The 17,610-nt window shown below is 33.2% G+C and overlaps 1 protein-coding gene across 1 annotated transcript; it reads right to left on the reverse strand.

Annotated features, from left to right (window-relative positions):
- Positions 1-3,230: 3,230 nt before the first annotated feature.
- On the reverse strand, positions 3,231-14,939 carry LOC126842316 (52 kDa repressor of the inhibitor of the protein kinase-like). The gene is made up of 4 exons (XM_050579244.1): positions 14,787-14,939; positions 5,363-5,588; positions 4,516-4,684; positions 3,231-3,981 (listed from the first exon to the last, which is right to left on the reverse strand). The coding sequence occupies exons 1-4, from the start codon at positions 14,937-14,939 to the stop codon at positions 3,231-3,233; spliced, it is 1,299 nt and encodes a 432-aa protein (XP_050435201.1).
- Between the last annotated feature and the right edge of the window lie 2,671 nt (positions 14,940-17,610).

Raw genomic sequence — 17,610 nt, forward strand, 5'->3', positions numbered from 1 at the left:
AGTTTTTAGCCAGCTCGAATGCCTTGCTGATGCACGCTTTAGCTTGTTTCATGTAAATGGCGGCTCTGTTTCTTTCGGCCAGCAGCCTTTGGCTATCGAATTTATAGAACTCGATGGACTGGGCGAAAAAAAGTTGTTCGAAAACTTCTTCATACACCGTCCGTTCTTGAATTCCAGTGGTCAAGCGGTTAGGACCTCGCCGTTTCTTACACGCATTACCAAGCTTAACAATGTTTCGTGCAAACGATCTTTAACGCGATAGTCGCGCACCACAATGCCGCGAAACAATTTCAGTCCAAGGTTGTACACGATGTCGAGCATTTTCTCATTAACGTACGTTTTATCCAAGTGCTTGAATATGTGTCCTATCATGTTCATCGCTGTCCGATGATTCGTCCAACATTGCTGCAGCGTTTGTAAAAAGTTTTTGTCTAAAGAGTCGAGCACGTCCGCTTGCACATTAGTCTCCAAAAACGGTGGAGTGGGTAATATGAAGTTGTCCCCACTATGCCTACAAAATGCTGATGACCACTGTACAAAATATACTAGAGGACAAATTTAGACTGAGGATGAACTCACATATCTTACAGCTGTAGAGACTAATGTGCAAGCGGACGTGCTCGACTCTTTAGACAAAAACTTTTTACAAACGCTGCAGCAATGTTGGACGAATCATCGGACAGCGATGAACATGATAGGACACATATTCAAGCACTTGGATAAAACGTACGTTAATGAGAAAATGCTCGACATCGTGTACAACCTTGGACTGAAATTGTTTCGCGGCATTGTGGTGCGCGACTATCGCGTTAAAGATCGTTTGCACGAAACATTGTTAAGCTTGGTAATGCGTGTAAGAAACGGCGAGGTCCTAACCGCTTGACCACTGGAATTCAAGAACGGACGGTGTATGAAGAAGTTTTCGAACAACTTTTTCTCGCCCAGTCCATCGAGTTCTATAAATTCGATAGCCAAAGGCTGCTGGCCGAAAGAAACAGAGCCGCCATTTACATGAAACAAGCTAAAGCGTGCATCAGCAAGGCATTCGAGCTGGCTAAAAACTACTTGGACACCTACAGTGGCTACAACTCGACCGCATTCAAAATATAATATGTGGTCGCACAAATTTTGATCTAAGAAAATAATATTTAATTATTTTCTTACAGAGGATTACAAGCAGCAAGTTTATCTTACAAGTCAGTAACGTTTTTTCTGCTTCTTACAAATTAGCTTTTAAGTTATTACATACCTATTATACTAATATTTACCATTAGAATATTAACATTTTTTTTCATACACACTAATATACAAAATTGTTTTAATTAATTGCCCAACTTACTTCGTACTTACTAATTGCCTCCTTACTCTTCTTCGTAGTAGTAATCAGCTTACGAGACAATGCTGACAAACATATACCCCGCCATATTTCCCTAATCTACATATAATTTCTTCTTTTTCTTAATGTGCCGATCCGTTTCGGATGTTGGCGATCATCATTGATATACGAGTTTTGTTAGTGGCACTTCTGAATAGTTCCACCGAACTTTAATCGCACTCGTAATCATGATGATTTATACTAGGACTTGTCCATTCTGGACCTTTAATGAGGTGGTTTGTCCGAAAATTCTTCCTCGTCCTTATGCCGTTGACTGCATTCTGCAGTTCATCCGCCTTTAAAGCCGGGTTCCCAACTCTAGGACAAAAGAGTGCCCTTCTCTTGTCGGCTCCTCCACGCGAAGCTGTTTGCTGACAAGAGTTAGATCGCTTATGCCGGCGATCGTTCGACCTACCTTAGTCGACTTCTACGACAGGCGTGGAGTTACCGTGGGTAAATTCTACTACCCCTACCCACAGGGGGAACATCTATTTAGTTCAGGAATATTGGGATAATTAATATATCTATACACTCGGCGTTCGTTTTTATAATAAAAAAAATTATATACATTGCACAGTAATATTATCATTAGGATATTTACATTTTTTTTCATACACAATATTATACAAAATTGTTAAACAATTATTGTCTAATGTTTTTTTTTTAATAACAGTTTTACTAGCGGTTCTAAATATAATTGTTGCCTATGTGTTTTTTTTCTAGCCCTCTCCTTTTTCCATTCCTTGGATTTAATAATTGGTTTAACACTGTACTGGTTTATACTGCACTTGGTTTGGACTGTGCTGTTTTTAATTTTTTTAAGTCATCTACCAATAATCTTGATTCCAAATGACAAAACTTTAAAAATAATACTTGCAAAACGCCAGTTTATGTAAGCTTATTTATTTTCTAAATCAAAACATAATACATTTAAAAAGTAGCAGTTGAATTATAAACATTTCCTAAGATCTGCGCGAAAAGCAAAATCACACTAAAATATAAATAACTAATAAATATCAGAAATATTTATCATTGTCGTAAAATAATTAAATAAATAAATTGGAAACAATAAAAATTGACATGAAATCATATTTATGCAAAAAAATTGTTATAAAAGAGTAACAACAATTATGAGTTTATAAGAAACCCGAGCAAAAACAAATTCTGCAATAAACCGATTCGAGTGCTTGTCTTATAACTCATGTTTCATTACTACAAGGACCGTCAAACTTTTTCACAACCGTCAAAGAGTTCTACAAACTATAAGGTAGAGGATAAGATAATATTTAAATAGGTTTGTTAAGATTTGTATACAACAGTGGCCGATTCTATGGTTGTAGCAGCAGTGGTTCATCTACAGGTGAAGAGGTTAATATGAAGTTGTCACTTCAACATAATAGGTACATATTAACTAATTGACTTTGTAAAACGTTCATCCCTGATCGTATAAAAACTCAATTGTTTTTTATGAAATATTTTCGTATTCGAAAAATTTGTACAAATAAGAAAAATTACAACTGCAAAAAACACAAAACCTACGCGTCGATAAAAAGCTGTTTGTACCAGGGGCGTATTTAGATATTTTTTTGGGGGGGGGGCTGAGGCATTGAGTAAAAGAGCTGTGTAAAGAGTTATTTCTAAATTCTGATCCAGAAATAAACTTTAAAAATTTGGCCAAACTTACCCATTTCTCAACCTATTAAAAACAAGACTTCGAAATTAAGTGTAAAATTGTAATATTATAATTCTGATATAATTATTATAAGTTACACAATCTCAAGTCTTACAAAATATTATATAATAAAATAGAAATTATAATTCTTATTAATACTAATTATAATAATAGTAAAACAAATTATATTAAATTCAAATTTCTCTCTTTACCACTGTTGGCAAATTTGTCAAATACCATATCATCATTTACATCAATGTCTCGGTGAATGGATAAAAGTGCTAGTCCTACTAGCCTGGACTCAGAAGTTGTATTTCTTAAATATGTTTTAAGTCTTCTAAGAGTAGAAAAGCTGCGTTCAGCCGTAGCGGTGGATACTGGAATTATAGCTAGTATTTTTAGTAATTCAAATATGTTAGGGTACATTAAACGATCACAGGCTCTTAGAGCTTCTATAGCAGTTGCAGGTCTTAAGTTTTCTTCAATATTTTTCCATTTAGCCTGCCAAATTTCATACTCTGCTTCTATAATGTCGTTTAGCCCAGGTAAATCACTTTTATAAAATTCGACAGCTTTTTTTAAATTAAAAAATGGTTTTTCAACTATGATACGAGGTAAGACAAATTGTAATGAAATTATAGTTTCATTATGAGGTAAAAATCTTTCATTTAATGCCATTATTAAATCGTCCAAATACGGTATAAAAATAGTTTTTTTGTAAAAATCTTCAATATTATTAAACGGGACATTGCTTCTATTTTTTTGATTGCTGCATGTTCGAGGTATTTTTGGTTCAACATTTAACTTTATAGCAATACCTTGGGCGTCTTTATAAATATCGTTAAATTTTAAATCAACGTTTTCTCTTATGGTATTTAACACAGAAACCACCTGGGTAACTTGTTTAAGAGCGTTAAAAAGATCGATATTTTTACTTTGTAAATATTTAGATAAATTATAAGTATAACTTAATAATTTACTAGATACGCAAACAGATATTAAAAAATTAAAATTACAAATACAATGTAAAAGACTATTAGTCCTTATTGAAGAATCCGTTCCAGAACATTCATTCTGCAGTTGTTCTAATGCAGCAAGAATGGGTTCTAAAAATTCTTTAAAAAGCATAACTGCTTCATGGCGTAATACCCATCGAGTTTCACATAAAGATTTTAATTTAGTGGATTGTGAATTTGGTTTAATTTCTAGTATTTTATTTTTAAGGACTGTAGTTCGTTTTGCCGAACAGTTAAAAAATGAGCAACATTCACTTATTATACCAAAAGCATTTCGAATATCTAGAGATTTAGACGCATCTGATAAGCAAAGATTTAATGAATGTGCTACACAGTGTGTGTATAATGCTTTTGGGTACATATCTTTAATGATTGCCTGAACACCTCTAAAACGACCACGCATTGCTGCTGCCCCGTCATAACCTTGGCCTCGTATTTTGCTTAAATCAAACCCATTTTTTTTTAAAGTTTCTTTAATCGTGTTGGCCAATCCTTCACCAGATAAATCATGAACGGGAACAAATGTGAGAAAATCTTCTCGAATTGAAAAAATTTCCTCGTCAACATAACGAATACATAAGGAAAATTGTTCAACTTGAGATATGTCAGTGGTTTCATCTGCTAGTATTGTATAAAAATTTGTTTTTGATACTTTTTCAAGTATTTTTAATTGAATTAATTCCCCAAACACATTAATTATTTCATTTTGTATAAGTGAGCTTGTATACATAGATTTACCACCACTAGTTTCTAAATGTTCTTTTAATACGTTATCACCATTTTTTGCGCGATATCGAAGCAAACAACGGAAATTACCATCGTTATTTTTTGGTTCTTCTAAAGAGATTCGACCAGAATCCTCATGTCCCCTTAACGCTATTTGCTGTCTGCCACATAATCTAACTGTTTGAATAATTGGTTTAAGTTTTTCGCGATTTTTTAAAATTTCATCCTTTCGTTTATTATTTAATTGTACCAATATATTATCTTGTTTTTTATCTAAAATAGCCTTTATGTTATCAGCGGTAAGCAACGAATTTTTATGATATTTATTTTTTTCGTGATTTCTGAACTCTTCCAATGCATCTTTCAATTTCGTCAAGGGTTTTAAAACAAGTTTGCCTAACTGCTCATGAGAACCCTTACCAGCCTGACTTGAATTAAAAAACAATACACAGTATTTACAAAAAGAACCTTCTCTTAATTTTGAATAAGCCAACCATTTAAAAGTGTCAAGCCATTTAATTTGAAATTTACGTTTATATTTTCCAGTAGTATCATATGGAAAATCAAACTTACAATCAGGGGTCCATACGTTTTGTAAAATAGAAACCTTTTCTTCGTCACTTAAATTTTGTTTAAACTCAACATAAGCTCCTATATCAAACTTAGAATCTAAAATATGTTTAATTACCGGAGAACTAACTTCTACACTTGAAGCGGCTTGTTTTGTTTCAGATGCCACAGTGTCTTCATCTTGGAAAACATTTGATAAAGATGGAACAGTTCGTTCCAGATCAGTTGACTGTTTAGATTTTTTAAAAAAAGTTAACAATGACTGAGTTCGTTTCATTATATTATTTTAATAAAATTAATTTTACACAACAGAAACACAGAACACAGAACACTGTACACACGTCTACACACGTTATTAGTAAAATATACTATGAATTCGATAATATTTCTTGGCAAGCCAAACCCCCCAATTCTTAACATACCATACAAAAAACAAATAAAAACATTTCGTTTTTGCTTTATTTTTATATAACATAAATATTATTCTATTATTTCTATAACATCTGCGATTAGTTCGATTTGTTATTGATATAAGTAGGTATATATGTATACAGGCTATAGCAATCTTTTTTTTTTATCGTTGACATTTTTTCCCCAATATAAAATATACTACTGATGTTTAATTGTTTGTATTTATTTATAATAGCTCTACAATAGTAGTGTACCCTGCATGTATCGCGAAATAAACCGAAATAATATGACGATGATCACTCCTATCCCTACGCTTTGCCACAAGACTGAAGACAATTGGCGCCCGTAAATCAGCCGCCCAAAATATAATAATAACAACATCAGTCGTTGTGTTATAAAAATAAAATCATAAATAGCAATTTATTATTTTTAAAACGTCTATACTGAACTTCTACAATATTTATATCCTATAGATAAAGGGTATAAGCTCATGCCGCTTAGGCAGACTTAAAAAAAATTTCCTGGAATTTCGGGGGGGGGGGGGGGGGGCTGAAGCCCCCTCAGCCCCCCCCCCCCCAAAAAAAAATACGCCCCTGGTTTGTACTTCATATTGGAAATTGAGAAAAATATTGGCTGTAGTTTTGATAGTAAAAACATTTTTCCAAACTCAACGATGGGTTATTGTTCATAAATAAATATGTTCACTACTGCTCTTGATCTGCTGAGCTTTTCTAGCAAGCCAAAATGTGATTTATTTTAGTCTGATGTACCACATATTTTTTGTTTTGTTTTTTAATTTTTTAATAGTAGTTTATTTTAGTGTGATGTTTTTTATTTTAACATATGTTCATTATTAGTATTACCGCAAAGCAACAGATTAATAACCTAATCCGTATACCTTTGAGACACTTCAGTACCCAGCCCTGGCATGGGACAGCCGAATTCGTTTCTTAGGAGGGAAGGGAAAAGAGTTATTAAGAGTTGTGCCAACGTGTTGCAATGCAAGTGTGTGTGTGTGTGTGAATGAAGCATGGTAGATGCGTTCCTATTAAATATAATTTGTGTTCAATTAAAATAATTCCATACAAAATATGGTTTTAGGGCCAAACTGAAATTTTTAATCATGGACTTTAAGTTTGCATCATTTAACGAGACAGAAACGCTATTAGTCAGCGGGGCAATTTCGAATAGCCTCTATAAATGTAGGATAAAATCGTTGGTGGGTAAGCCGATAATATTACATATGGAGGGAAATACTCAGGTACTGCCAGACAGTTAAGTACCGAAGGCAGAGGAACAATTCTGTCGATACCTAAGTTTTTACTAAGTCTTAGCCCAAGGTGTTGGAACCGCTCCTACGAGAGTGGTAGTACGCGGTTCGCACCAAAGCCCGTACATTATCAATAGATATTTATCCTACGGCCCCGCTAAACCAATCGTCATACTGTGGCAAGGGGACACAGACCTAAAAATATTAAATAAGCCGTGTGCTCCCCGGGAAGAGACAGTCTTAGGCATTTCTGGATATGACGACCGAAGAAATTCCACCTGGATTATACTTTAACCGGATTTTAAGCTACAAGGACTTGATTGAAAACAAATAATTTTTAGTCATACTGACTATCTTAAATGGATTTGTTTTTCTGACAGATGTTATAACAGATTTCTAATCATCAGGTGAATGAATATCAGGGAAGATTTTTTTTGTTTTTCTACTAACCCAAAAACTTGTGATCAATTCCATTAACTAAAAATGATGTATCAGCAACTATGTAGTTACATATGGTAGCTATTTTGATATTTATATTCTGACTCTCACACTGGTTAGAATACATTATAAGTTTGGTAATAATAAATAACATGTACTTGTGGTATTATAAGTTTTATAATTCAAAATGGAAGACCCCATAGAATATATATTCAATATAAAGGCAACTGTCATTGAACCATTTGATGGACTTTGAAGAATAACTTCAAAACGAATTATTAGTTCTTCATCAATACCAGTTATTTTGGCTGAAAGTTCATATTTTTTTTAAAAGCGTCTTGCCGTATCACCATCGTTATTTGTGTCACTTCCTTACTCTGGAAAATCAGCTAAAAGACCCATTTTTGCTTTCAAAACAGTTTGAATTTTTTTTTCCTTCTAACAATAATATATCTGTACCAGTTTTCTTATTAGTCTAAAATATAATAATATATTTATGTAAGACAAAATATAAACAATATTATGATTAATGGTTAATTTACCTTCTATTGCTTAAAATATAACCTATAAGATACGTGAAGTAAACATTCAAAGCATCTAATTTATGCATACAACACTGACAGTCCGAACCTATTGTTTAAAGCGTTTAAACAAAAGTAAAAGTTATTTTGAATAATAAATGGAAATTTAAAAAGTAAAGTAATTACCTAAGTGTTGAGTCGTCTTTATGGTTTATCTTTCAGTCTTAAATCGTGTTCAGCTGAGAAATTTTTGTCTTGCATACATAACGTGTTTTTATAACTGCATTACACTCTTTTCCATCTATCATTGTTAATTCCATGGCAAACCTTATTATTACAGCACTTTTCTTATGAACATAAGGAATAATCTTATTTATTTGTTAAGAATTTGTTCAGTTATTTAATAAAGTAATTAACTAATAAGACACTATTATTGTAAATCAGAATACAAATAAAGTTTATATTATACGTTTATGTATGGTAATTGAATGATATTTTAAAGTTGTTTTTCTAGCAAATCGTTTTAAACAAACATCACATTATAATTTTGGCTCAACTCCACATTCGTAGACTAAGTGTTGCCTTAGCATACTTTTTCTAAACTGGCCTCTGTATAATCGACCACAGTTATTCGGACAAAAGCATGGATTTTCTCGAGTAATTGAATTAAGTTGATTTAACCACTTGCAAGGACGTTCTGAAAACGAATAAAATTAATTAATTTTGATATTAAAAATTTGATATAAAAAATTAATGCGTTTTTTCTTTTAATTTTAAACAAATCAATTACCCATCTACATAATATAAAATCAATAAATTATTAATACATGATACTTATGTTATTTCTTGAATTTCTTAAAAAATTATATTTTAGGGTTATAGGTTATAGGGTTAGGTCATAATTATAACTTTCTTCATATTGTAACAATTCAGTTGTTTCTTTAGCGTATTGGACCGGATTGGTCTACAAAATCGAGTAGAAGAACAAACAGTGTTTTGCCAAATTATGTCTTTGTTTGTTTCATTCGTTAATCATATCGGTATCATCAAAGTGACAAAAAGACTACAATCATCAGAGCCCCCTACAGTAGTTTGCTTATACTGAGAAAACCCAGAACTACCATCGAATCTCCATTTACAATGCAAAATAAAAATGTACTAAAGTAAACTTTTCTAACATCTGCTAAAAATGATAAAAATGTGTTAATTTTTTTAAGTGACCTATACCATGCTTCAATCAAATGACGAAGCAACATATTTATACCATGTATTTTTCGAACTTGATTGCTTGTAAAATGGCCATTTTTTAAAAAAAATATCTAGTGGTATTGCTCTTGATGTATTCAAGGCGAGGATGGCAACAAGCTTCCTATGTATGGTCAAATTCTACTGAGCTCAAATTATCAAATTTCAGAGCTTTTAAGCGGCTATCCGCATCATGTTCTGGCTCTAAAAATAATATGATTTATTTTTACTGTAAGTTTGTAATGAAGAAAGGTATATTTTACCGAAATTGTTAAAATGTCTGCTAAACTTCTCTGCATTAACAGAGGATTTCTTTTCTGCACAGAGTCCGAGAGGTCCTGATACCACTTTAAACAATGTCGTCAGATTGTAGAACTTGTTGTAAAGATTTCCTCGCTTTGCGGTTCTGTTATACTCCTAAAATATAAAATACAGGTATTTAGCTGGGTATTAATATACATCCTAATAAACAGGTACTTAAATTTAAATAATAATAATATATTATTACCAATTTCTCGGATGGAAACATTTTTAGAATTTGTTGTTCTAACTGGTAACTGGCAGCTAGAGACATCTTGACACCCTTTCTTCAAAATATGCCTTTCGCCGAATAAAATAATTATAACAAAATTACCAAGCGATTTTGATCGCCTAGTTGTTTAAATTGTCGATTATAGCTATGCAACAATGATTGAACGGCTGAAATCGACCAAAAGTAGACGGCTTTTCGACTTTGGTCGCATCGAATTATACAGCAGTGCGACTAGGTAAAACGCTTCCACCAAAATGTAACGTAAGCTACCGGTTGGGGAAGAGATTCAGGGTGATTTGAACGCAAACTTTGACTTAGTTTAGCGTTAAGGTAGATCATTCACTGAAGTTTCCTCACCATTTATTTTGAAAATTTTAATTAAACTTTAATATCCGATATATTTTTAAAAAATTATCAATTATTTCTTGAATTATTCTTCCTAATGGATTGATTTCAAATTAACATTTTGTATTACTTCAACCGCATGACCTAGTGGAGTAATTATTGCTTCGAGACTGGTAATTGTGTCTGGTAGAAATACAAAATTTGACTTCATAAATTTGCAGGCTGGCGTCAGAAAAATACTTTTGTGAGTTTGCAATACATACAGCGTTTTTCTTAACCATAGAATCAATGATAGATTTTAAAATTTCTAGGTGTTTGCAGTAATAAACCACGGCTCGTATCCACGTCCCCAATCTTGTTAGAATGGGTTCTGGAGGGCGTTTCCTGTATACCAAAGTGAGACATATGGTTGAGAAATACAAAGAGGTTAGAATCTAATTGATATTATGTATCAAAAATTAATAATAATAATAAATATAACAACAAATCATTTTCTTGGGGTATTCTTGGATCTCATAATACCAGTTAAGGGTTAAGAATAAGTTTATAAAAGTGATGAAAGACCAGAAGGATTTAGATTATTAGGAAATTCTATTGGGTAATGGACAGCGTCATCCATTTGGTTCATTAAATCAAAAACAAATCCGTATTCAACAGCTTTTACTTTGAATGCCTTAAATAGAATTTTATTGATTTCTTTTTTTCATAAATTTCGTCAACTGCATTATCAACTTCATTATTTTCATCAATCATATAAAAATCTTCATTATTATTTAAAAAGTGAGGATAAAAGAAAAATTAAAAATATTACTTAACATAACCGGTTAACATTTTAAAAAGCACAAATTTCATTAAAATATTTTGAAAATTATAAAGTATCTATAAAATAAAGATAAAAGTACTCAATAAATGTTTTAAATAGCTACAAATAATATTTTAGAATAACAAAAAATAATAATATATTATACAATTAAACTTCGTTGAAATACCCGATCTTATCAAAATACAGTGTCCGGCAGTGAAACGGGATGATTTCAATACTTAATTACTATTTAATGAATGAATAAATTTTAATTTTAATAAATATAAATAAAAAGTATAAGAGTTACAATTTTATGTTCAATACAAAAAAATACTATTTTTTATGTACTACGTTTGCCAAATGACCTCCATTGTTATTTATGCATTCTTCAAACACTTGATTTAAGATATCCCCATAAAAAAAAATCGCAAGCCGTTAAATCGGGAGATCGAGGAGGCCATGGAATATCACCATTGCGTGAAATGACGCGGCCCGGGAACAAAGCATTCACAGCATACATTGAAATTCTTGCAGTGTGACTTGTTGCCCCGTCTTGCTGAAAAAGTGTGTTTTCATTCACTGGGATATTTGCAAGTTGTGGTGTAAAAAAGTTAAGAATCATTGAAACATATCTGATAACTATAAGAAGGAACTTGTGAAAAATAATGTATTCAAAATTCAAATCTTAAGTATAAATGTTAAATTTTTTATGAAATATAATATTATAGATTATAGTAAAATATAATATAATTTATTTTAAATAAAAATTACTTTCAAGTGATTGAATATCTTAATGACAGAAAATATCGCCCACATCATCATCGTTAGCCAATTCCGCAATTTCGCAGTCATCTACATTATTTAGTATAGCTAAGATCGCATTGTCTTATAATTTACTTCGATCTGGACGAATCATATGGAGATCTTGGTGCGTAATCTAATGGAACGGGTTCACACTATTGGTTGGTCGCGTTCAGATCATGGACCGGTCAGGTCAGGTCTCGATCGGTCAATGCGCGATCCAGACCGTGGCGATCATGTGCTTTTTGATCGAAGCTGTCTAGTGTGAATCAATCGACGACGAATTTTTAATTGAATAAGTGCGAGAAAATAGTATGCTGTATGATTTTTCATATCGTAAATACTGTGATACAAATTTAAAGTTCAATTTGTGGAAAGAAATCAGGGGAAAATCGTATGTCCTTTTTTCTTAAATAAGTTTTAACTTTTGGCAGTATCTCCGTGAGACATACGAAAATATTTATAACATTTTACGTCATTGTTTACTAACTGGAGATAGAGTGTTGAATATTCTCCTTCCTCCTAGCGAGTCCGGACTAATGGGTGAACCCAAAACCGTCTACTCCTTTTTCTTCCTCTTCATCAAAAATCAATGCGATTTTCATAAAAGTACGCCTTGAAAATGCCATCATGACAGGATTCTGCAACACTTGGTGACAACGAGCTGACTGTCTTAGGGTATATTTTTGTGTGGAGTTAAACATAAACCGACATTGCATGAAGTACATTCCTTTTTTGTCCTATGTGGATTAGCCTTAGTGCTGCAATTGTTGCATCTCCTTGATGCGCACGACTGTGGCATGTGGCCTGCATTGGAATAACGTTGCTCTAATGGAATGTTTGGTTCGTATTTATTTATTAATTTTTCCGATGTCTTTCTCCCTTTTGGAGTAGTAATTGGTGCTCCTATTAGCCCTGCCGCAACTGACAATCTATACTCCTTCAAAGTCAAACTGGTGATTATTGGTGGATTGGTCACCTCTACCTCTACGTCAGAAGTGTCATTATTGAAACCTAGTGTAGACGTTATACTCGCTCCTGGGGCTATAATTATTTTTATTTTATTTTTTCTTGCATTATCATCAGTGTTTGGGTATCTTTGACTTTTTAAATAACTGTAAGTGTCATTAATCTACTTGAATTATCTGCATTTGGTAACTTGTCCACTACTTTTTGTTTATCTAATGGAAATATACCTTTAGCTTTAAATGAATCTTTTTAATCTTTGGCTTTGAACTACCACCATTATAACTACCCATAGCAACGATTGCTTTATTTACAAGAGAATTATTTTGATTTTTCCACTCATTTAACGCATTTCGTCATTCTTGTTTTATTAATGGTCTGAAAAAACCAACATTTAAAGGCTAGGTAAAATGAGTTGAATTCTTTGAAAGGCACACAAAGTCAATATTATTTTATTCACATTCAAAAATTATTACTGGTTGTATATGGGATAATAGGTTATCACCTAGGAACTCCATATTGTAGGTACTTTATTGACACCTATCAAAATAACTCCAATAGCCAGACACAATACACAATATTTTGCTTTTCGCGCAGATCTTAGGAAATGTTTATAATTCAACTGCTACTTTTTAAATGTATTATGTTTTGATTTAGAAAATAAATAAGCTTACATAAACTGGCGTTTTGCAAGTATTATTTTTAAAGTTTTGTCATTTGGAATCAAGATTATTAGTAGATGACTTAAAAAAATTAAAAACAGCACAGTCCAAACCAAGTGCAGTATAAACCAGTACAGTGTTAAACCAATTATTAAATCCAAGGAATGGAAAAAGGAGAGGGCTAGAAAAAAAACACATAGGCAACAATTATATTTAGAACCGCTAGTAAAACTGTTATTAAAAAAAAAACATTAGACAATAATTGTTTAACAATTTTGTATAATATTGTGTATGAAAAAAAATGTAAATATCCTAATGATAATATTACTGTGCAATGTATATAATTTTTTTTATTATAAAAACGAACGCCGAGTGTATAGATATATTAATTATCCCAATATTCCTGAACTAAATAGATGTTCCCCCTGTGGGTAGGGGTAGTAGAATTTACCCACGGTAACTCCACGCCTGTCGTAGAAGTCGACTAAGGTAGGTCGAACGATCGCCGGCATAAGCGATCTAACTCTTGTCAGCAAACAGCTTCGCGTGGAGGAGCCGACAAGAGAAGGGCACTCTTTTGTCCTAGAGTTGGAACCCGGCTTTAAAGGCGGATGAACTGCAGAATGCAGTCAACGGCATAAGGACGAGGAAGAATTTTCGGACAAACCACCTCATTAAAGGTCCAGAATGGACAAGTCCTAGTATAAATCATCATGATTACGAGTGCGATTAAAGTTCGGTGGAACTATTCAGAAGTGCCACTAACAAAACTCGTATATCAATGATGATCGCCAACATCCGAAACGGATCGGCACATTAAGAAAAAGAAGAAATTATATGTAGATTAGGGAAATATGGCGGGGTATATGTTTGTCAGCATTGTCTCGTAAGCTGATTACTACTACGAAGAAGAGTAAGGAGGCAATTAGTAAGTACGAAGTAAGTTGGGCAATTAATTAAAACAATTTTGTATATTAGTGTGTATGAAAAAAAATGTTAATATTCTAATGGTAAATATTAGTATAATAGGTATGTAATAACTTAAAAGCTAATTTGTAAGAAGCAGAAAAAACGTTACTGACTTGTAAGATAAACTTGCTGCTTGTAATCCTCTGTAAGAAAATAATTAAATATTATTTTCTTGGATCAAAATTTGTGCGACCACATATTATATTTTGAATGCGGTCGAGTTGTAGCCACTGTAGGTGTCCAAGTAGTTTTTAGCCAGCTCGAATGCCTTGCTGATGCACGCTTTAGCTTGTTTCATGTAAATGGCGGCTCTGTTTCTTTCGGCCAGCAGCCTTTGGCTATCGAATTTATAGAACTCGATGGACTGGGCGAGAAAAAGTTGTTCGAAAACTTCTTCATACACCGTCCGTTCTTGAATTCCAGTGGTCAAGCGGTTAGGACCTCGCCGTTTCTTACACGCATTACCAAGCTCAACAATGTTTCGTGCAAACGATCTTTAACGCGATAGTCGCGCACCACAATGCCGCGAAACAATTTCAGTCCAAGGTTGTACACGATGTCGAGCATTTTCTCATTAACGTACGTTTTATCCAAGTGCTTGAATATGTGTCCTATCATGTTCATCGCTGTCCGATGATTCGTCCAACATTGCTGCAGCGTTTGTAAAAAGTTTTTGTCTAAAGAGTCGAGCACGTCCGCTTGCACATTAGTCTCTACAGCTGTAAGATATGTGAGTTCATCCTCAGTCTAAATTTGTCCTCTAGTATATTTTGTACGGTGGTCATCAGCATTTTGTAGGCATAGTGGGGACAACTTCATATTACCCTCTTCACCGTTTTTGGAGATTAAAGTGCAAGCGGACGTGCTCGACTCTTTAGACAAAAACTTTTTACAAACGCTGCAGCAATGTTGGACGAATCATCGGACAGCGATGAACATGATAAGACACATATTCACGCACTTGGATAAAACGTACGTTAATGAGAAAATGCTCGACATCGTGTACAACCTTGGACTGAAATTGTTTCGCGGCATTGTGGTGCGCGACTATCGCGTTAAAGATCGTTTGCACGAAACATTGTTGAGCTTGGTAATGCGTGTAAGAAACGGCGAGGTCCTAACCGCTTGACCACTGGAATTCAAGAACGGACGGTGTATGAAGAAGTTTTCGAACAACTTTTTCTCGCCCAGTCCATCGAGTTCTATAAATTCGATAGCCAAAGGCTGCTGGCCGAAAGAAACAGAGCCGCCATTTACATGAAACAAGCTAAAGCGTGCATCAGCAAGGCATTCGAGCTGGCTAAAAACTACTTGGACACCTACAGTGGCTACAACTCGACCGCATTCAAAATATAATATGTGGTCGCACAAATTTTGATCCAAGAAAATAATATTTAATTATTTTCTTACAGAGGATTACAAGCAGCAAGTTTATCTTACAAGTCAGTAACGTTTTTTCTGCTTCTTACAAATTAGCTTTTAAGTTATTACATACCTATTATACTAATATTTACCATTAGAATATTAACATTTTTTTTCATACACACTAATATACAAAATTGTTTTAATTAATTGCCCAACTTACTTCGTACTTACTAATTGCCTCCTTACTCTTCTTCGTAGTAGTAATCAGCTTACGAGACAATGCTGACAAACATATACCCCGCCATATTTCCCTAATCTACATATAATTTCTTCTTTTTCTTAATGTGCCGATCCGTTTCGGATGTTGGCGATCATCATTGATATACGAGTTTTGTTAGTGGCACTTCTGAATAGTTCCACCGAACTTTAATCGCACTCGTAATCATGATGATTTATACTAGGACTTGTCCATTCTGGACCTTTAATGAGGTGGTTTGTCCGAAAATTCTTCCTCGTCCTTATGCCGTTGACTGCATTCTGCAGTTCATCCGCCTTTAAAGCCGGGTTCCCAACTCTAGGACAAAAGAGTGCCCTTCTCTTGTCGGCTCCTCCACGCGAAGCTGTTTGCTGACAAGAGTTAGATCGCTTATGCCGGCGATCGTTCGACCTACCTTAGTCGACTTCTACGACAGGCGTGGAGTTACCGTGGGTAAATTCTACTACCCCTACCCACAGGGGGAACATCTATTTAGTTCAGGAATATTGGGATAATTAATATATCTATACACTCGGCGTTCGTTTTTATAATAAAAAAAATTATATACATTGCACAGTAATATTATCATTAGGATATTTACATTTTTTTTCATACACAATATTATACAAAATTGTTAAACAATTATTGTCTAATGTTTTTTTTTTAATAACAGTTTTACTAGCGGTTCTAAATATAATTGTTGCCTATGTGTTTTTTTTCTAGCCCTCTCCTTTTTCCATTCCTTGGATTTAATAATTGGTTTAACACTGTACTGGTTTATACTGCACTTGGTTTGGACTGTGCTGTTTTTAATTTTTTTAAGTCATCTACTAATAATCTTGATTCCAAATGACAAAACTTTAAAAATAATACTTGCAAAACGCCAGTTTATGTAAGCTTATTTATTTTCTAAATCAAAACATAATACATTTAAAAAGTAGCAGTTGAATTATAAACATTTCCTAAGATCTGCGCGAAAAGCAAAATCACACTAAAATATAAATAACTAATAAATATCAGAAATATTTATCATTGTCGTAAAATAATTAAATAAATAAATTGGAAACAATAAAAATTGACATGAAATCATATTTATGCAAAAAAATTGTTATAAAAGAGTAACAACAATTATGAGTTTATAAGAAACCCGAGCAAAAACTAATTCTGCAATAAACCGATTCGAGTGCTTGTCTTATAACTCATGTTTCATTACTACAAGGACCGTCAAACTTTTTCACAACCGTCAAAGAGTTCTACAAACCATATGGTAGAGGATAAGATAATATTTAAATAGGTTTGTTAAGATTTGTATACAACAGTGGCCGATTCTATGGTTGTAGCAGCAGTGGTTCATCTACAGGTGAAGAGGTTAATATGAAGTTGTCACTTCAACATAATAGGTACATATTAACTAATTGACTTTGTAAAACGTTCATCCCTGATCGAATAAAAACTCAATTGTTTTTTATGAAATATTTTCGTATTCGAAAAATTTGTACAAATAAGAAAAATTACAACAACTGCAAAAAACACAAAACCTACGCGTCGATAAAAAGCTGTTTGTACTTCATATTGGAAATTGAGAAAAATATTGGCTGTAGTTTTGATAGTAAAAACATTTTTCCAAACTCAACGATGGGTTATTGTACATAAATAAATATGTTCACT

Source organism: Adelges cooleyi, unplaced genomic scaffold (assembly GCF_023614345.1).
Source record: "Adelges cooleyi isolate 19-005CV unplaced genomic scaffold, UGA_ACOO_1.1 ACOO_flye_CR_arks_rails_tigmint_CR_PRNA_51, whole genome shotgun sequence".
In the NCBI taxonomy this organism is placed as follows: Eukaryota; Metazoa; Arthropoda; class Insecta; order Hemiptera; family Adelgidae; genus Adelges; species Adelges cooleyi.